General features: G+C 47.1%; 1 protein-coding gene and 2 long non-coding RNA genes across 3 annotated transcripts; 1 reads left to right on the top strand and 2 right to left on the bottom strand.

Moving 5' to 3' along the window:
- Positions 1-49: 49 nt before the first annotated feature.
- Positions 50-2,774, bottom strand: LOC134034660 (uncharacterized). The gene is made up of 3 exons (XR_009932256.1): positions 2,413-2,774; positions 2,246-2,303; positions 50-283 (listed from the first exon to the last, which is right to left on the bottom strand). It is a non-coding gene; the product is annotated as an uncharacterized LOC134034660 (long non-coding RNA).
- Positions 2,254-14,661, top strand: LOC134034654 (vasoactive intestinal polypeptide receptor 2-like). The gene is made up of 13 exons (XM_062479153.1): positions 2,254-2,521; positions 5,137-5,236; positions 5,596-5,703; positions 6,421-6,515; positions 10,989-11,086; positions 11,380-11,518; positions 11,722-11,869; positions 12,537-12,597; positions 12,694-12,763; positions 12,894-12,991; positions 13,318-13,456; positions 13,586-13,627; positions 13,744-14,661. Exons 1-13 carry the CDS (start codon positions 2,474-2,476, stop codon positions 13,915-13,917), a joined length of 1,320 nt encoding a protein of 439 aa, XP_062335137.1. The 5' UTR covers positions 2,254-2,473; the 3' UTR covers positions 13,918-14,661.
- A 2,158-nt stretch (positions 14,662-16,819) lies between these two features.
- On the bottom strand, positions 16,820-20,622 carry LOC134035086 (uncharacterized). Its single transcript, XR_009932303.1, has 4 exons — positions 20,489-20,622; positions 18,329-18,458; positions 18,129-18,214; positions 16,820-17,770 (listed from the first exon to the last, which is right to left on the bottom strand). It is a non-coding gene; the product is annotated as an uncharacterized LOC134035086 (long non-coding RNA).
- Positions 20,623-20,847: the final 225 nt, after the last annotated feature.

The following is a 20,847-nucleotide window of genomic DNA, read 5'->3' as shown; positions in this document are numbered from 1 at the left end:
GCTAATTACAAAATCGTTACTATAAAAACACGTCAACGGCAGCAGGGAAGCTGTGTGTTTATTCATAGTTCGCTCCCTCAAACGTGAAAACGCACACAGCGTATCTGTCTGTATCTCAAACACAGACACAGAGAATCACTCTCATTTATTAAAAAACTACAGTAACCTCCCACAGTTGGAAGCTTAGACAAACACACACAAACTCAGGACTGAGGAGGTCTTAGTTGTCGTGGTTTTCAGTCCAAATAAGGCTGAAGTTCCCACCATTCCTTCTTAGCTTCCTCTGTCAAATAGAGAGAGAGAGGGAGATGGAGAGAGAGAGAGAGAGAGCGACAGAGGGATGGTATAAGAGTGGAACGGAGAGAGAGGGAGACGGAGAGAGTAAGAGAAAGAGAGAAAAGAAGAAAAAAAGCATGAAATAATGAGATGTCTGATCAGATCCCGTGTTAATATATCAATCCATTTGAAAGGTCCCATCTCTCTTCTCTCCCCTCTCTCTCCATGTCCCCATCCCTCGCTTTCGTCTTCTGACTCTCCATCCCCCCCGTTCTTCATGTCTACATCTATCTATATCTTCGATAGCTCATCTCACTTTGATGGCTCTGCCAGGCACCCTGTCTCTAAAACTGTGAGGTCATCCAGTCTGCGCCGGGCTGCCTGTCTGAGGCGGGAGCCAGTGAACCTGACCTGAGAGACGTGACGTGCTTGCTCCTAATCCCCCTTCTACCCCCCTTCTACCCCCCCCCCTCTCTCTCGCTCTCTCTCTCTCTCTCTCTCTCTCTCTCTCTCTCTCTCTCTCTCTCTCTCTCTCTCTCTCTCTCTCTCTCTCCCCCCTCTTATCTGTCTCTCTTTCCCTCTTCTCTGTCTCTCTCTCTCCCCCCTCTTATCTGTCTCTCTCTCCTTCTCTGTCTCTCTCCCCCCCTCTTCTCTGTCTCTCTCTCTCCCTTTTCTCTCTCTCTCTCTCTCTCTGGCTCTTTGTCTCTCTCCCTCCTTTCTGTATCCCCGTCTCTCTCGCTGTTTCTCGCCCTCCCTCTGGCTTTCCTCTCTTCCATCACTCTGTCTGTCTTCCAGAGCCATGTCACCGTGGCTAAGGAATAAAAGCATCGCATGAACTTTATTTATCTTTTGCGTTCGTGGAGGACTGGATGATCTGCGAGGCTGTCGGAACACAGATGGTTTTAGTCGGATCTGGAATGTTCTCTCTCTCTCTCTCTCATCCCACTATTTCCCCCTCATCCTTCGCATCACTCCTCTCTGCTCACTCTTTGATTATGTTCCGCCATGATACCCCTTCACATCGTGGTGAGCCGCTGCTAATCCCATCCTGTTGGATCGCACACACACACACCTGTGCTCACACACACATTGGACACATACGCACCCCGCACACACACTCACCGCGCACACACATACGCTAAAGACACTCACATGCATGCACACACACATTATTCTCACACACACACACACCACGCAGGTATACACATACTATGTGTACACAGTCACCGTGCACACACATATACCATAGACACACATGCACACACACACCTATGATTACACACACACACGCTCACAGGAAAGCATTAAGGCACTGCTGAGAGCACATAAGCCTATCTATTTAACATTATATTTTACATAATCAGTTCCAAATACTCCATCAAGTTTGCATTGAGGGGGCGCCAGATTTATTTTAATGCAGGTGCTGAGGGGGTGCTTGATCATTGACAGGGGGAGCTGCGCAATTATCTATATAGGCCTATTATATATAAATACTATTAACAAATTAGCTATATTTTTGGGGGTGCTATCGGGGTGCTTTGGTCTTTCTTGGGGGTGCTGAAGCACCTGCTAGCCCCTCCCTAGCGCCGCCTATGACAAAAGTCTACGGTAAGTAAGTCTGGACTGAAAGCTTTCAGACCGTTCTATGACGGTCGTGTCCATTAGAGGCCACTGTTGTTCTTTAAGATGTACTTGAGATGTTCTGGGAAGTAATTAATTATGTAGCTCCCAGGCCAACTTATAATGATTTATTTCTGCCTGTATCTATGTTTCTTTATTCATCTCTCTTTCTCTACCTCTCTCTTTTTCACTCTCGGACACGCATGCACTCTTCCACTCACCTCAACAGACAAAGGCACACAAGCGCGCGTAATTTCCGTCTTTTCTGAGTTTATTAAAATGGACCTCAGTATGGGACACGGGAGCGCGCAGACGGCTGAAGAAAAGGGGTGTCGGGAGCGCGTCTTACCGTAAAGTTATCGGGAGTGCCACTACTGCTGTTAAACCAACCGATGCTTCTCCGCGTCCTGTCAGACGACGTGAAATGAATGCAATGCCCCCTTCCTTCCACATGATAAGGATTGTTCTATTTACTGTTTTAGTCAAATAGGTTGGGGTCCAACTGCGCGCACTCACCTGGCTGGACCTTTCATGAGTTCGAGTGGGTCGGAACTGGAGAGGTCCTCGCGCACCGGCCATGACGCACTGGATCGGTGTTTTCCTCGCGCTCGGAATCCTGGAACGGGTGAGTGGTTTTCCTCGAGCGCACCGCCATTGACATGTAAAAACAGTAGATGGTGTTTTATGAACATACCGTGAAGGCTATGGTATGTCAAAGTCAAATGGTGAATTGATTCAAATCAACATGGTGCAAAATACCATTCAAAATTCCTACTCTGCAGTTGATTAAAAACACTGACCTGTAGAGCCAAGTACCTTTCCCCAAAATGTCCTCAGCTTTTCTGGGTTTTGATAATTAAGTAAGTTTGACCAGAGTCTCTGCCAGTCAATGCACAGATGTAGAAGATGCAGTTGCGTGCTTGGGCACCAGGTTGTTCTTGGAGAGGAGCCCTTTTGTTGAGATGGTTTTTAGAATGATTGTGCGTGTGCATACTTCTTGGCAGATTCTGGATATTACGTAATGGATCTGATTGTAGCTCTAATGTAGTCCATATCTGGTTTATTGAGCAGGCAACCTCACATCTCAAATAGAGTAATCTATGTAGTGATACTTTTGAGAGACTAACATCTAAATTTGCATCTCTGTTTTCTACGGTATGAACTGTTGGGAAGAACTGTTGGGCAGTATTTTTGGAAGCCTCTCGCCTCTTTGAATTTCTGAGAAAAGTAATTCAGACCCACCCTATATATATTAGCATAATGTCACTTTGGCAAGAAATGGGTCAGGTGTGAATGTGTGTGTGTGTGTGTTTGTGTGAATGTGTGCCTGTGTGTGTGTGAATGTGTGTGTGTGTGTACCTGAGTGTGTGTGTGTGTGTGTGCATGTGTGAATGTGTGCCTGAGTGTGTGTGCGCGTGTGTGAATGTGTGCCTGAGTGTGTGTGCGCGTGTGTGAATGTGTGCCTGTGTGTGTGTGCGTGTGTGAATGTGTGCCTGAGTGTGTGTGTGTGACTTTCAGGTGTTTTGCTGGAGGGCTTCTGTGCTCTCTGGCTCAGGTCCCTGCAGTGACAGAAGTAGAACTGGTGATCACGAGAAATCAACCACTACTGGACACACAAGTCGACCCACTCACAAACACACACACACACGTATGCATACATACACACACCTACGGACACACACAGACGCATGCAGCCATTCTCATGCACACCTATTGCCAAACACACACACACATGCGTGCGCACACAACATTTCTTTTTCACTTCATTTCATTTCTGTATATTTGTCTCCGCCACATTCTCTCTGTGCATATCTCTCTGTGCATATCTCTCTGTCTTCAACTCTCTCTCTCTCTCTCTCTCTTTGTCTTCCTCTCTCTCCCTCCCTCTCTCTCTCTCTCTCCCTCTCTGCCTCTCTGTCTGCACCATGAGAGCGATGCTCTTTGGAGATATTGGGAACATTCCATTTTGATCTAGCCATATGAAGTAGCCCCTTCAGAGGGACGGGTAGGAGGAGAGAGGGAGAGAGAGGAGGGAATGAGATGGGAGAGAGAGGGAGAGAGAGAAGAGAGAGTGAGAGAGGAGGATGGAGAGGAGAGAAGAAGAGAAGAAGACATAGGGAGAAAGTAGACGAGAGGGGAGGAGAGAGAGAGGAGGAGAGGAGAGAGATGGAATACGTCTGAATGTTGTGGGGTTGAGGGTTACAGGAGGTAACTTGATGCCATCTGGGTAGTCTGGATTAGCAGGACAGAAAGAGCCATGTCTGGTTAATCCAGGACATTTTGCTGCAATTTCATTCCTCGCCTATTAATGGACAAGTGCACTCACGTATCACATGTGTGTGTGTGTCTATTTGTGTGTGTATGTGTAAGGGGGGGGGTCCAGGTTGCAGCCTGAATGTCTTGCTGAGTGAGAATTTTGTTTATTTGATCTTAGAGGGATTTTGTTCTGGTGTTTGTTTCACAGTTAACCAACAGCGCTAAAAAAAGAAAATTAGGTTTCCTTGTCTGTCACTAAGAGTATCCGGGTTTGTTTGGTCTGTGAGATAAAGATGATGCAATGGGTGATTGGTTCCCAGTGAAGAGGTGACATGTGATTGGTTGTTTGAAAGAAACTGAAATCTTATTTGACACATCATTCCAAGAGGAATTGTCCTGGAGGTCTGTGTGTGTGTGTGTGTGTGTGTGTGTGTCTTTGTGTTTGTGTGTGTCCATTTTTATGATAAACACAAAGACAGTTTTGAACTGTTGCCGAGAGGCAGTTACTCCTAATATAAACAGACCTCCCAGACATTCTTGCACACACACATCCACACACACACGAGCGCGCACACACACACATCCACACACACACAAGCGCACACACACACACACAAGCACTCCTAATAATGCAAGCACAGCAGCACAGAGTTATGTAGTGCAGGACATTATCTGTGGGTGAATAAACCTCAGGAACCCTGGCTTGTTTGTTAGGCTGTTGCCACTGGTCACCCTGTGGCATTGTTTACAGATCCCTCAGCCGTTCGCACACACAGAGAGATCTGTCTAGGAGAAGAAAAACACCATCCATGTCTTTCCCAGACATGCCTCCCTTCGTTCTGGTCAGAAAGTAGAGCGACAGGCCTGTCGCCCTGTGTGGCACCGAGCAGAATATCTAATGGCCCTTGGACTGCAGCCTGTTGAGCTGAAGCCCATTGTTACTGAACCCATTAGCTTCCCCCTTCCTACTTCCTGTTTGTCCAGGCCAATGGGAGGCATCCCACGTGCCACTTCTACTCTGAGGTGAAGGGAGCGGAGCTGGAGTGTCAGGATCAGCTGGAGAGACACACCCTCGAGACCGCAGGTACACACACACTCACACACACAAAAACACACACGCATCACACATGTAAACACGCATGCATATACAGATACATAGGCACCAACACACACAAACATACAGCGGCTGAGCGGTTAGGGAATCGGGCTATTAATCAGAAGGTTGGCTTGATTCCCGGCTGTGCTAAATGACGTTGTGTCTTTGGGCAAGGCACTTCACCCTTGCCTTGGGGGAATGTCCCTGTACTTACTGTAAGTCACTCTGGATAAGAATGTCTGCTAAATGTAAATATACAGCCATGAAACTGTGAGTACTTTCCCATGATGTGTTTCTTGAGTGTGTATACTGTACCTGTGTGTGTGTGTGTGTGTGTGTGTCTCCAGGCTGCCAGGGTGAGTGGAGCAGCATACTGTGTTGGGAGTCTGTTCCAGTAGGAGAGGTGGTCACCCTCTTCTGTCCTGCAGCGGTGGTTCATCTGTTTGGACTGAATGGTGAAAACCCCTCCATCTGTCTCTCCCTCCTTCCCCCCAAACCCTCCCATCTCTCCTTCCCTGCCACCCCTCCCATTCCCCCTAGCTCCCTCTCATCCTTCTTTCCTCCTCCTCATAATATCTCTCCACTCGCTATCCATCTGTCCTCATTTTGCTGTGCCCGAGCTTATTTCCTCCATGGCCATATCCCCTCCCCCTATCTCTCCCTCCCTCCCTCCCTCCCTCCCTCCCTCCTTCCTTCCCCTCTATCCCTCTCAGCTCCCTCCCTCCCTCCCCAGCCCTCTGCTGTGCTCACGGTTGCAGTGTTAATGAGTCACATTATCTATCAGCAGCTGGGTACATCTAGAGCAGCTACCGTTACAAATTATCTCTCTGAACGAGCATCTGTTCTTACATCGCCCCTCTCCCAGACCTGATCCAGCACTAGGAAGGCCTCATCTGGGATAGATCATGTTAGGGTTAGTGAATGGGAGGGTTAGTGAATGGGAGGGTTAGGGTTAGTGAATGGGAGGGTTAGGGTTAGTGAATGGGAGGGTTAGTGAATGGGAGGGTTAGGGTTAGTGAATGGGAGGGTTAGGGTTAGTGAATGGGAGGGTTAGGGTTAGTGAATGGGAGGGTTAGGGTTAGTGAATGGGAGGGTTAGGAAATGGAATGTTGGTCTGTGTCCCACACTTGCAGTGGTGAAATTTAAACTGTGTCCCTCCCTCCCTCCCTCAGGGACCATCAGTAGGAACTGTACGGAGGCCGGCTGGTCGGACGTCTACCCCAGCATGACCGACGTCTGCATGTCCAACGACTCCAAACCTGACAAGGTATGTGTGTGGGGAGAGAGAGAGAGAGAGAGAGAGAGAGAGAGAGAGAGAGAGAGAGAGAGAGAGAGAGAGAGAGAGAGAGAGAGAGAGAGAGAGAGAGAGAGAGAGAGAGAGAGAGAGAGAGAGAGAGAGAGAGAGAGAGAGGGGAGGAAGGGAGAAAGAGGGAGATAGGGAGAGTGCATCACCTGTGCACCCCCCTCCTTTGTCTTTGTCTTTGTGTGTGTGTGTGTGGTTGCATGTGTGTGTGCACAAGTGTGTGGTTGCGTTTGCCCACCTGTTTGTGGTTGCGCGTGCCTTTGTGTGTGTGCCATCGTGTGTGTGTATGTGTATGTGTGTGTGTGCCGGAGGGCAGAATGTTGTTTTCCCTGACAGCTCCATGACCACCGGAGAGAGAGGGAAATGACCCCCAGGTCAGTGGCCCAGAACAGACACACACACTCTGAGCACGCCAGAGAACAGCCCTGAACGCTCCATGTGAGCCACGCTCTAAAATCTCGATTTACTGAAGAACGTCAAGTCAAGGGATTACGCACAGCTGTGTTTGAAAGGGTTCGGGTTAAAAAGACACTGTTAAGTACCAAGCATTTTAATTGATGTCTGTTTTCAAGTGAATCCAAGGTTTCCTTTTATCTGTGACAAAACACAAAAAAAGAAAAACCAAGACCACTGCCGTGTTTTGTATACAGTATGTACTGTATAAATAGACTGTAAATGCTGGATATGTATATAAACTAGATAGTAACTTATTTAGCTTATTCAGCGTCAACTTTATTCCAAAATGTCACAGTTCTACAGCTCATGATGTTGAATTCATCCAACATCCTGAAGTAAGGAAACCGTTAGACTGTGGACTCCCCCCTCACCACCTTCCTCGCCTCAGACTCTGTCACCCTTGGAACATGTCTGTGTGTTTGTGTGTGTGTGTGTGTGTGTGTGAGAGAGAGAGAGAGAGAGAGAGAGAGAGAGAGAGAGAGAGAGAGAGAGAGAGAGAGAGAGAGAGAGAGAGAGAGAGAGAGAGAGAGAGAGAGAGAGAGAGAGAGAGAGAGAGAGAGAGAGAGAGAGAGAGAGAGAGAGAGAGAGAGAGAGAGAGAGAGAGAGAGAGAGAGAGAGAGAGAATGTGTGAACTTCCTGTCTCCCTCGAGGGTTCGTTTGGTGATGCCTGAGATGAAGTCATTCAGAGAGCTTCCTGGGATCGGCCAGGTTATTGCTCAGATGTCAGACAGCATTCCTGAGCTCTTGGTTTATACTGAGCGTTAAACAGCCATATAACAACTGGATTTAAAGAATATCCGGAGAAAAAAACGTCCTGTTTGTTCTGACAGGATGGATGCGGCTGACTCGTTCCTAAACTGTGTATCTGTTTCTCCTCTCCGCTGGGCTCTCTGGGTTTTGATATCACCAGGTGCTTTCTCTCCGTCTCTCTTGCTCTCGTTTTCAGCTTCCTGCCCTGTAGTTTGAAACTGTCCAGAATCTCCCAGGTGTGTTCCCAGTCCTACCTGCCTCAGCCCTGGTCTAAAGACAAGGCTGTCCATCTGTCCTACCTGCCTCAGCCCTGCTCTAAAGACAAGGCTGTCCATCTGTCCAACCTCCCTCAGCCCTGCTCTAAAGACAAGGCTGTCTATCTGTCCTACCTCCCTCAGCCCTGCTCTAAAGACAAGGCTGTCCATCTGTCCTACCTCCCTCAGCCCTGCTCTAAAGACAAGGCTGTCTATCTGTCCTACCTCCCTCAGCCCTGCTCTAAAGACAAGGCTGTCTATCTGTCCTACCTCCCTCAGCCCTGGTCTAAAGACAAGGCTGTCCATCTGTCCTACCTCCCTCAGCCCTGCTCTAAAGACAAGGCTGTCTATCTGTCCTACCTCCCTCAGCCCTGCTCTAAAGACAAGGCTGTCTATCTGTCCTACCTCCCTCAGCCCTGGTCTAAAGACAAGGCTGTCCATCTGTCCTACCTCCCTCAGCCCTGCTCTAAAGACAAGGCTGTCCATCTGTCCTACCTCCCTCAGCCCTGCTCTAAAGACAAGGCTGTCCATCTGTCCTACCTCCCTCAGCCCTGCTCTAAAGACAAGGCTGTCCATCTGTCCTACCTCCCTCAGCCCTGCTCTAAAGACAAGGCTGTCCATCTGTCCTACCTCCCTCAGCCCTGCTCTAAAGACAAGGCTGTCCATCTGTCCTACCTCCCTCAGCCCTGGTCTAAAGACAAGGCTGTCCTCCTGTCCTACCTCCCTCAGCCCTGCTCTAAAGACAAGGCTGTCCATCTGTCCTACCTCCCTCAGCCCTGCTCTAAAGACAAGGCTGTCCATCTGTCCTACCTCCCTCAGCCCTGCTCTAAAGACAAGGCTGTCCATCTGTCCTACCTCCCTCAGCCCTGCTCTAAAGACAAGGCTGTCCATCTGTCCTACCTCCCTCAGCCCTGCTCTAAAGACAAGGCTGTCCATCTGTCCTACCTCCCTCAGCCCTGGTCTAAAGACAAGGCTGTCCATCTGTCCTACCTCCCTCAGCCCTGGTCTAAAGACAAGGCTGTCCATCTGTCCTACCTCCCTCAGCCCTGGTCTAAAGACAAGGCTGTCCATCTGTCCTACCTCCCTCAGCCCTGCTCTAAAGACAAGGCTGTCCATCTGTCCTACCTCCCTCAGCCCTGCTCTAAAGACAAGGCTGTCCATCTGTCCTACCTCCCTCAGCCCTGGTCTAAAGACAAGGCTGTCCTCCTGTCCTACCTCCCTCAGCCCTGCTCTAAAGACAAGGCTGTCCATCTGTCCTACCTCCCTCAGCCCTGCTCTAAAGACAAGGCTGTCCATCTGTCCTACCTCCCTCAGCCCTGCTCTAAAGACAAGGCTGTCCATCTGTCCTACCTCCCTCAGCCCTGCTCTAAAGACAAGGCTGTCCATCTGTCCTACCTCCCTCAGCCCTGCTCTAAAGACAAGGCTGTCCATCTGTCCTACCTCCCTCAGCCCTGCTCTAAAGACAAGGCTGTCCATCTGTCCTACCTGCCTCAGCCCTGCTCTAAAGACAAGGCTGTCCATCTGTCCTACCTCCCTCAGCCCTGCTCTAAAGACAAGGCTGTCTATCTGTCCTACCTCCCTCAGCCCTGCTCTAAAGACAAGGCTGTCCATCTGTCCTACCTCCCTCAGCCCTGCTCTAAAGACAAGGCTGTCTATCTGTCCTACCTCCCTCAGCCCTGCTCTAAAGACAAGGCTGTCTATCTGTCCTACCTCCCTCAGCCCTGGTCTAAAGACAAGGCTGTCCATCTGTCCTACCTCCCTCAGCCCTGCTCTAAAGACAAGGCTGTCTATCTGTCCTACCTCCCTCAGCCCTGCTCTAAAGACAAGGCTGTCTATCTGTCCTACCTCCCTCAGCCCTGGTCTAAAGACAAGGCTGTCCATCTGTCCTACCTCCCTCAGCCCTGCTCTAAAGACAAGGCTGTCCATCTGTCCTACCTCCCTCAGCCCTGCTCTAAAGACAAGGCTGTCCATCTGTCCTACCTCCCTCAGCCCTGCTCTAAAGACAAGGCTGTCCATCTGTCCTACCTCCCTCAGCCCTGCTCTAAAGACAAGGCTGTCCATCTGTCCTACCTCCCTCAGCCCTGCTCTAAAGACAAGGCTGTCCATCTGTCCTACCTCCCTCAGCCCTGCTCTAAAGACAAGGCTGTCCATCTGTCCTACCTCCCTCAGCCCTGCTCTAAAGACAAGGCTGTCCATCTGTCCTACCTCCCTCAGCCCTGCTCTAAAGACAAGGCTGTCCATCTGTCCTACCTCCCTCAGCCCTGCTCTAAAGACAAGGCTGTCCTCCTTACCTCCTTCTCTCCCTGGACTAATGGTGTGGATCTGTACCAAAAACGCCCTCATACCAACAATCCAGTCTGTCTACTTCATCACAGAGGACTTGAGAAAGGATGCTGATGTTGTTCCAGGAGCTGCCCCCTCTTGGTTCGAAGCCCAGGTTGAGAGTTCAGAGGTTGTTGTTGGGGTCGGTGTTAACTTTGGAGATGAAACAGGCAGAGCAATGTGAGATCTGACTGTGTATCCCTGTGTGCGTGATTGTGTGTGTGTGTGTGTGCAGTCCAGATGGCGTCTCAGGCATGGAGAATGCTGTTTATAGATAGTGAGAGTGTGTGTCGAGTGAGAATGATGAACACCAGATTGAGACATGTATGGCAAAAAAATAGCTTAACTGTCAAAACAGACTGCATTTATAGGTCAGATGTTATTTCGAAACATTCCAATTTATGACATTTCTGTGGGGAAGGAAAACAAATGGGTTTTTTACTAAGTATCCAGCCCAAACTCTGTATTTTTCACATTCCAAACTTGTTTAGAGACAAGCACTGATCTTTAAAGTGGTGTTTGAGTAATTGTGCAGTCATCTCTCTCCGTTTCTGGCCATCGCACCAGACAGACAATAATAGGTTGACTGGATTAGATGAAACGTCAATACAAAATGTGTGTGTGTGTGTGTATGGGCATGTGTGTGTGTGTGCAGTTGGTGTTCTACATGGTGGTGAAGACTCTGTATACCCTGGGCCACAGTCTCTCTCTCATCGCTCTCATCACCAGCACCACCATCCTCTGTGTCTTCAGGTAATACACAAACACTAAAGCGTCACCATTTTTAAAAACATGCGTTTGTATTGCTATGTATGAAGATGTTGTGCCAATTACAGTTTGTGAAATGTCCTTCAGACGGGATACTGGCTCGCTGCCTCTCTTATGTTGGTTCTTTCCTGGCCGCTGAAGAGGCCTATTGTTCCACATTTATTCACACATCCCATCATTTTCTGTGTTTATGTCTTGACAATATTTATATACAATCTCATCCTAGACCTTTGTCTTGGCACACGCATGTATTTATTTGCGTGTGTATGCGTGTTTAGGAGACTCCACTGCACCAGGAACTACATCCACCTCAATCTGTTTGTGTCGTTCATCTTGAGAGCCGTCGCCGTGCTGATAAAAGATGCTATCCTCTTCTCTCCCAGCGAACACACCGACTGCAGCCTGCAGCCGTCGCTGGTGAGAGCACACATCCGCTCTCACCATCCGCTCACAGGCACACGCACAAAAACGCACATTTGCTCGCACACAAACGTCGCACGCCTATCTGCTCACACGCACGTACTCATTTACTCACACATACACACACACACACACACACACACACACACAACATCCACCCACACAGTCAGAGAGCAGACTCGTTGTTCTCTGTGTTGTAGGTGGGCTGCAAGATCAGTGTGGCGTTTTTTAACTACTTTGTCATGGCTAACTTCTTCTGGCTCCTGGTGGAGGGTCTGTACCTTCACACCCTGCTCCTGGTCATCTCCCGCAACACCCCCCTCACTGGGTACATGCTCATAGGCTGGGGTAGGTCGTGCACACACGGACGCACGCGAATGTACACAGGCATCCACACACATGCATAGACACACACTGGCACATCCTACGAATAATACTGCACCCAGTAGTTTGTATTTCCAGCTTGGCTGATAACCGTGAGGCATGTCGACGCGACCCCTTTCGAATGCTTTCATGTGGCTGGTCTCAGGTCCATGTCTAACACACACACATTCCAGTCTGTTGGTAAATTGTTATCTGTCGTTTGTGAGTGCCCTGTGAATAGATTGTGTGGTTTGGTGCCAGAGTTCTCTCTGTCTCCTTCTCTGTCACATGTTCGACTTCACCCACCAGCGTAGAACAATCATTTATTATCTTTGTATACCTGTTCTCCATGCTGTTTAGTCCCTACTGTGTGTGTTCAACGTGCATGGGTGTGTGGGTGTGTGCGTGTGTGTGTGTAAGTGTCTGTGTTTGTGCATGTTTCCACTCTTATGTGACTCCTATGTCTAATTTCCTCGACAACACCTCATTAAAACTCTCTCCTTGAGTCCAGACTCTAAACAGAACCCACATAAATGCCCCTCTCTCTCTCTCTGTCTCTCCTTCTCTGTCTCTGTTTCTTTATCTATATCTCACTGTCTCTCTCTGTGTGTGTCTCTCTCTCTCTGTCTCTGTCTCTCTCTCCCACAACCAGGGTTGCCATTAGTTTTTGTTGCAGCGTGGATCATCTGTAGGGTCTATCTGGAGGACACTGGGTGAGTCTGGCCATCAGCAATGACATCATCAAACCGAGACTGAGCTACACACCTCTGTCAAGCTTTTCTGAACTCAGTCTGTGTGGTTTCGGACAGGTGCTGGGAGAGAAATGAATCCCTCATTCCCAATAGACTCCTTAACTGGCCGATCATGGCTTCTGTCATAGTGAGTATAACTAGAATCAAAAGGACTCTCCTTACAGTGAATGGTACCAGAACCAAAGTGGCTCCTTTTTTTGATGGATGTCATTGGAGCCAAAATGGCTGTTTTACTCTGTTTTCTCCTTGTCCACCAGCTGAACTTCTTCCTGTTCATCAGTGTGATCCGGATCCTCATCCAGAAACTCAACAGCTCAGAAGTGGGAGGGAACAACCAACCACAATCACAATACAGGTGTCCCCTCTACAGCCAATCACAATACAGATGTCCCCTCTACAGCCAATCACAATACAGGTTCCCTTTACAACCGATCATAAATGGTGCCCTTTATAACTTATTACAATGCAGTTGTCCCCTCTATAACGAATCACAATCAATGCCAAATAAACAACTAATCACAATACATGGGCCCAGTCTATCACCAATCCCAACACAGGTGTCCCCTCTACAACTTATCACAGCTCTACATTACAATATTGGCACACAGCATTTATGAGGCTACTTCTGATTCTTCCCTGTGTGTGTGTGTGTGTGTGTGTGTGTGTGTGTGTGTGTTCCAGGCGCCTGGTGAAGTCGACCCTGTTGTTGATCCCCCTGTTTGGGGTGAACTACGTGGTGTTTGTGTATCTGGTGGAGGTGGACGATGCCAGCATGGAGGATTATAAGATCCTGTTTGACCTGGGGCCTGGCTCCTTCCTGGTGGGTATGACATCGGACCCTCACTCATTCACACACTCACTCACGCACTCACTATCTCTCTATCTCCCTCACTCACTCACACACACACACGCACACACACTTCTTACAGGGTCTTGTGTGTTTTTTCAGGGTCTTGTGGTAGCTATTCTTTACTGCTTCCTCAACACTGAGGTGAGTGAGAAGTCTCATCCAATTCTAGAATCTTCTTCCACTGGTTTCTGGTGAAACTTAGCTGAAAGTACTGCTACCCCCGCATGTGTGTGTGTGCATGTGTGTGTGTGAGGCAGGTCCAGGGGGAGCTAAGGAGGACGTGGAGGAGTGTGTCTCTAAAGCGCTACGTGGGGAGGGAGTACCGGCTACACGCCCCCTCCACCACCCTCAACGGGACCGACGGCCCAGCCCACTTCCCCCGCAACGCCAGAGCCCAGTCCATCCTGCAGACGGAGACCACCATGCTGTGATTGGACGCTCGGCGACCGGGGACGTCACATGGTGAATCCCGGCACCAGGAACTGCTGTGTTCATGAGCGACGGTGATTCCTGAGGAGTCTTGAGATATCGCGGGTCGAGCTTCTTCTTCGTTTAATCCGGTGACCCATGTGACTACAGGAAGAGACACGGTCTCCATGTCTGAGACGGCAGAAAGGGAGTTCAGAGGACGTTTTGGCCTCATTTCAAATGGGCTGTCATGTGTCATGTGGGTTAAACAAGACTGGACTTCTAGCCTTCCATACACCCAGCGTACACATTTACATTTAGTCATTTAGCAGACGCTCTTATCCAGAACGACTTACAGTAAGTACAGGGACATTCCCCTGAGGCAATTAGGGAGAAGTGCCTTGCCCAAAGACACAACGTCAATTTGCACGGCCTGGAATCGAACCGGCAACCTTCTGATTACTAGCCCGATTCCCTAACCGCTCAGCCACCTGACTCCCAGTGCCTGGACCGCCGTGTCACATCGTCATGAACCAGGTGCCATGATCACACAGGTTTAGATCCCGTGCTGTTGCCATGTTCTGTGTCGTGTTCTGTGGTCCGTGCTGTTCGTGTTGGGGTCCAGCTCATCGTCATGGAGAGCCGAAGGCTCAGCTTTCACCAGTCAAGCCCTGTGGGGTCCGATTGGTGTGGTACTGGTGGAGAGTGGTTGTCTGGGTTACTGCTATGCTTGTAAATGCTGCTTTTGGTGTGTACTGTGGTGTAGCCTATAGGGGGGGTTGGGGTGAGGGTGGGTTAGGGTGGGGGTTGGGGTTGGTTAGGGGTAGGGGTTGGTGGGGGTGGGAGTGGGGGTAGGGGTGAGGGTGGGTGCGTGGGTGGGTGGGTGGGGGTGGTCTTTGTTGTATCAGTTGGAGCAAGATTGGAGCACTCACATTCTGAATAAGTGAATCCACAGTTTGTCTGTGTGTTTCAAAAAGTAAACAAGAAAGTTAACTTTCAAGCCGTCTTTTACTGTGTCAAATTACACACAAACATACACACACACACGCACTCTCTGCACTCTCTGCCAATAAAACTTTCACAGAAGTGGAACCACTGAGGCATAATCCAGCACTAAATTTGATATATGACACCCCCTACACACACACACACAGACTCACGCACACACACACAAACACACACAGACTCAAACACACGCTCAAGTGGACCTGCGGCAGATAAGATACTCTTGGATCATCGAGACTCGTGTTGAGGACAAAATGACACACACCTACTCTGTCAATCACACACTCTGAGACAAGAGCTGGAGGTATGCCGGTGGAAGAACAGAAATATAGAACACAGTTTGTTTGCTATGTGCGTGTGTGTATATTATTGTTGAACTGCACACCCATAACTTCAAATGCTTTACTCAGGGGTTATAAGGTGTTTTAGGGTTAGGGGATAGTGGTTAGAGATGCCACCATTTTGAATAAGAGTGAATGGTCAGGCCCCGGTAGGATAGAAAAACAAACCTGTGTGTTTGTTTGTGGTCAGAACTAATTTCTCAAACTATGTAAGTAGAACAGCATTAAGATCCTTCGCTAATTCCGTGCTGGAAACAATAAGATTTATGCTCAACAGAAATTGGGTTGGTGTTCTAGGTACACACACACACACCTACACACACGGCAGAAACACACACACACAGTAGAAACACACCTGGTGTTCCTTTTGTTCTGCCTCAGTGACTGAAGTTATGTTCCCCAACTTGCTAGCTCAATGTACAAACCATTCTGCAAACCTACACACACACCCGTACATAAACACACACATACACGCAGATGGACAAGCACACCCAGACACACACACACACGGGATAACACGGACAGGTGTGCACTAACTAACTCTTATTTTAGAGTGTACCTTGTGGGACTCGGCCATCTGTTTATCACACCTCTCCAGCCCTGCTTGACCCTCACACACACACACACTCACACACACACACACCCACACTCAACCTTCTCTGCCAAAACATGTTGCTCTGTTCACATCCTTCCTGTCCTGTAAGTAGAAACTTTTGTCCAACCACAGGCTACGATGTTTGACCTATTTGAAAAGAACGCACACACACACACACGTGCCTCTATGTACCTTAACCACCAGCGTGTATCTGGCCCTCAGAGATAACCAGGCCTGCCTCTGCTGCTCTCTCTCTTCCTGTCTTCTTTCTGTTCCTGTCTTCTTTCACCTCTCCCTCATCATCAGTTCTCCTCCACTCCTCCTTCACCTTCCGCTCCACAATTAACCCTCAACTCAGCATCCATCTGCTCCTCTCTCCTTCCTCCCTCCCTTCCTCCCTCTCTCCCGCCCTCCTTTCCTCCATCACTTCCTCCCTACACCTCTCTCTCTCTCTCCCTACCTCCCTGTGTATGGTGATGTGGAGGTGAGTACAACCTTCATCAGACATGCAGAAGGGACGTGTCACTGCAGGGTCTGAGCACCACTTCCGCTCAGCGCCCCTCTCTCACACTCTTTCTCTCTTACACAGACACAGTCAAACTCCGGCTGTCTGTTTGTGATGTATGTAGTGACAGTTGATGGCTCCATGGGTTTGTTCTTAGTTGACACGTCATTTCTTAGCTGATGTAAACAGTACTTTTTATTTCTAGCGGTGGTTCTGACAGTAAACACAAATCCAAAGAATCCAGAGCACGACTGTAAATACCAACCCTACACCACCACTCAAATACACTTCTACTTTATTTACCTCCTGCATTCTCGAGTGTATGTATACGACCAATAAAGATTTCTTCTGTAACAACTTGTTACCTGTTTATGTCAGACTGTAGTTCCAACAGCACCCACTAGGAGGAGCTGAGTCAATCCACAACAGCTTGTTCACCGTTCCATGAACCAGAACAAGAAAGGACATACTCACTGGAATGTGTCATATCAGATGTAACTCTCTTTAATAACATTTGGAAGTTATTAAACATGTAATATAACATTCCTGAACTATTTAAAAATTTGGCAACGCTTCAAGATATACTACATACTAGAAAAATAGATGTTCAAAAGTTTTATAAGATAGTACTTAAAGGTGCTGTAAAGCAAATTCCATGATTTGCTTCTCAGTACATTATAAACGTGTGAAATTAGTTGCTGAAAGCATGTGCAAAGCTCTAAAACTGTGTTGCACTGAAATGTGGAGTTAGACCGTCGAACAGTTTCTCACCCGCAAAACCCAACCTATCTACGTCACAGCCACCTATCTACATCAGATCACAGACGGTTTATATGACCTGCAGTCTGTTACTCAGCTGGTACAATGCAAAGACAGAGTAATTAACACATAAAACACTCAGAGACTGCAGGTAGGTCTGTTCTGATATCTGCATTTTATTTAGCTAGTTGTTGCTGTTGTTGCAAAATTCAATAAATTCGAGGGGGCGGAGCTTCAGCTCCTTCAGGCGACATGCCCCCCCAGTCTCAAGCAGAGAAGACTCCTGATTTTCTCACGATTTCAAAGCATAATTTAACATACTTGTCTGTGTTTCATTTTTTCATTCGAATTTGGATGGGTAGTTAACAACACATTCTTCTGTGGTGTGATGAACTTAAAACTCATTTTCAGTTTTGCTTTACAGCCACTTTAAATATTACACCATATTTCAAGTTTAAGTGTGGCGTTCTCATGTGTGTGTGTATGGTGGCGCCTGATGCGTTTGAGTTTTAACGATAGAGTACATTGCAGATTGAACAGTATTAGATTAGAATGCAATAGAACACAGTAGCAGGTGTTGTTAGGATGTAAAGGATGGCTCGATGCTTCTTCAGAGGAGATCACAAGACGAATGAAGAACCCAGTCCTCTACCCCCTCAGCAAAGCACTACCTGGGGAGACATACACTGGCTGAAACAACGTGTGTGTGTGTGTGTGTGTGTGTGTGTGTGCGTGAGTATGTGTGTGTGAGTATGAGTGTGTGAGTGTGTGTGGGTGAGTATGAGAGTGAGTGTGTGTGTGTGTCTGAAAGTGTGTGTGTGTGTGTGTGTGTGCGTGAGTATGTGTGTGTGAGTATGAGTGTGTGAGTGTGTGTGGGTGAGTATGAGAGTGAGTGTGTGTGTGTGTGTGTCTGAAAGTGTGTGTGGGTGTGTGTGTGAGTGTGTGTGTGTGAGTGAGTGAGTGTGTGAGAGAGTGTGTGTTGGAGCATGCCTGCATGTGAAAGGGAACCAGAGAACAGTAACTTCTCACCTTTCTTCTTATCCAAGGCTTCCATCATCTTCTTTACCAAGGGTGCCTTGGGGTCACAGCAGACATGGCCTCTCTCAGTCTTGAAGCTGAAAGACACCAGATGACAGATAACACCCTGTGTAAATTATCCGTGTGTGTATGTCTTGGGGGGGGGGGGGGTGTTATGTGTGTGTGTGTTTGGGGGGAGTTCAGGGACTTACATAACAGCTTCCAAGCAGGGAGGGTCAGCCTTTAGTCTGCAGTATTCACTGACATTCTTGAGAGTAGGATTGCGCACAGTCTTACAACAAAAGGTTGGCTCGAACTTAGTGGGCAAGCGGCGAATTCGAACTGAGAGACGGAGAGAGAGAGAGAGAGAGAGAGAGAGAGAGAGAGAGAGAGAGAGAGAGAGAGAGAGAGAGAGACAGAGACAGAGACAGAGACAGAGACAGAGACACACACCAAAAGTGACACATTCACTTACTAAACAATGCACACGCTTCTTTCGAGTTGAGAAATAAATAATAAAGTCATTTCACTGTCCTGAGCTTCAGAAGGTGAGAATTCAAACAGGAAGTCAAACAAGAGGTGTGAAGTTAACTTTTCATGCTGGTGTTTAGAATGCAACTCTGCATTTGCATCTTACTGTAATGCAAGCATATAATACCAAACTGTTTTTTACAGGGTTTTTTTTTGCTATGACAATTTTTTCAATACTTCTAACAAGTTTCCTAAACTCCAATTTTGTGTTGTAGGTGTGTTGGGCGTCCAACACACCTACAAAACGGTTAATTTAATGCTCAAATTTACACATTGTAAACTAAATTCAAACACTAATTGTCATACCACAAAAATACACTAAACAATACATCATGTCTACCAAAACACTAACACATGATCTCTTTCAACAGGAACATTTAGTCAATCATAGCACAATGTCATAACAACACTAACATCAGATGGAATTACAGAAACGGTATTCTTTATATGTGTCAGGTCTCACAGTATATGGATCATAGATTGTGTTTTGCAATGCAGTTTGTTTTGAAGCCTCTTTACATGTTTGTTTTGTTGGGTTTAGTAAATGCATGCATTTAGTTTATTTTTCTGCAGAAATTCAGAACAAAAAAATGAATGACCCATCTCAGAGTAGCTTTATAGAATGTACTGTTACTGTATTGAAAAAAAGAAGACAGAAACATAATTGCTGCAGTAAAGGCTTCATTTTCAACAGGAAATTACTGCAAGAAATATGCAATATAGCTGCCATTTACTATATTTCATCAGTTACCTGGCCCTTCTCTGAGTGCCACCACACATTCTAACTCCTCTCCCTTGTCCCACTCCTCTCCCTTGTCCTGGTACTCCCTCGTGCAGGCATTATTCTTACTTTCTTTATGTTGCTCTAAATTGTTCTGTTTCCACAGAAGATAAGCCCAAAGAGGTCCTCTTTATATACCATATGGTCATGCGATTGAAAGAACCTCAACACCTGGGTGTTTCCTAGTTGGGAATCATCTGTGATTTACAGTATTTGCATAACTTCAACCAGCTGTTTCTCAGTAGCAATGGAATAAAATACAGGGGATATATTTGTGTTTCAATTCACAATACGAACAGCTGTTCACTTTGACTTTAGCCAAAAACTTAGGTTTGAACATGATGTTATCTGTTTTGACATACAGTGTGAAAGCAATGGTAAATTGGGCAGTAAAAATCGATTGTTTTGGTCTTGGTTGAGCTTGTATGTAAAAGAAGTTCAAACATTTTAAATTTGGGATTACACTATGCATTTTGTGTCAAAGCAAATTGTCATAGCGATTGTAAAATACTGTAAGTTGTGTCATTTTGAACAGATGATTATAGTTCAATGAACAAAAGATGTATGTTTATTGTATCCAAGCAATGGAAAATCGTGTTTTGCATTTTGATCATCGGTTGCGAGTTTTATGTCTAGAATTAAAAAAACAGAACATCAAGGTTCTGAAATTAGTGTCAAAGTGATTGTAAAAAACGATAATAACTAAATTAACTCTAAATAGACTTCAGGGTCTTTTCAACTTTGAAGCTTCCTTTAGAATTGCCTTTTTTGCCAATCACAATGTGTCAACCAAACTACTAGGAGATGAGAATGTTTGTCACTTGTTTTAGAAAAACAAAAAACTAACTACAGTGTTGTCTGAGTCTTACATGTAAAACTAAGAAGTATTACTAACTAGAGGTACTAGAGTACTAAGTATTAACTAGAAGGACACTCACACAGTACAAAAAAAAGTATATTAACTTGAGGTAAACTCATTGAGAACTACAAAACGAAGTATTAGCGAGAAGTACACTCACAGAATACAATGAAATGTAAAAGTATTAACTAGATGACTTACAGTCGCCACAGGCTGTGTTGAGGCAAGCGCACACAGCGATCAAGAGGACCAGAAAGAGACCCTTCGGGGCAGACATACTGACTGACAGACGCGTTCGGCAGACTGGTGGACAGGTACACAGACAGCCAGGGCAATGAGAAAACATTTATGTCCGGGGCTTATTTATAAGTGAGTGTTAAATGTCAAATGTTAAATTAGCGATGTACACTCTTTGTGTGTCTGTGTGTGTGTGTGTGTGTATGTGTGCGTGCGTGAGGAAGGTGTGATTCACACATCCAACCCCATTTCCCCTCCCCATTCTATATGTTTTCCAACATGATGTTTGTGGTCAGCATCAATGTTTCCCACGTCAGTGGAAC

Source organism: Osmerus eperlanus, chromosome 15, assembly GCF_963692335.1.
Source record: "Osmerus eperlanus chromosome 15, fOsmEpe2.1, whole genome shotgun sequence".
Taxonomy (NCBI): domain Eukaryota; kingdom Metazoa; phylum Chordata; class Actinopteri; order Osmeriformes; family Osmeridae; genus Osmerus; species Osmerus eperlanus.
The sequence above is the reverse complement of the archived record's forward strand: the minus strand, read 5'-3'. Positions and strand labels throughout refer to the sequence as shown.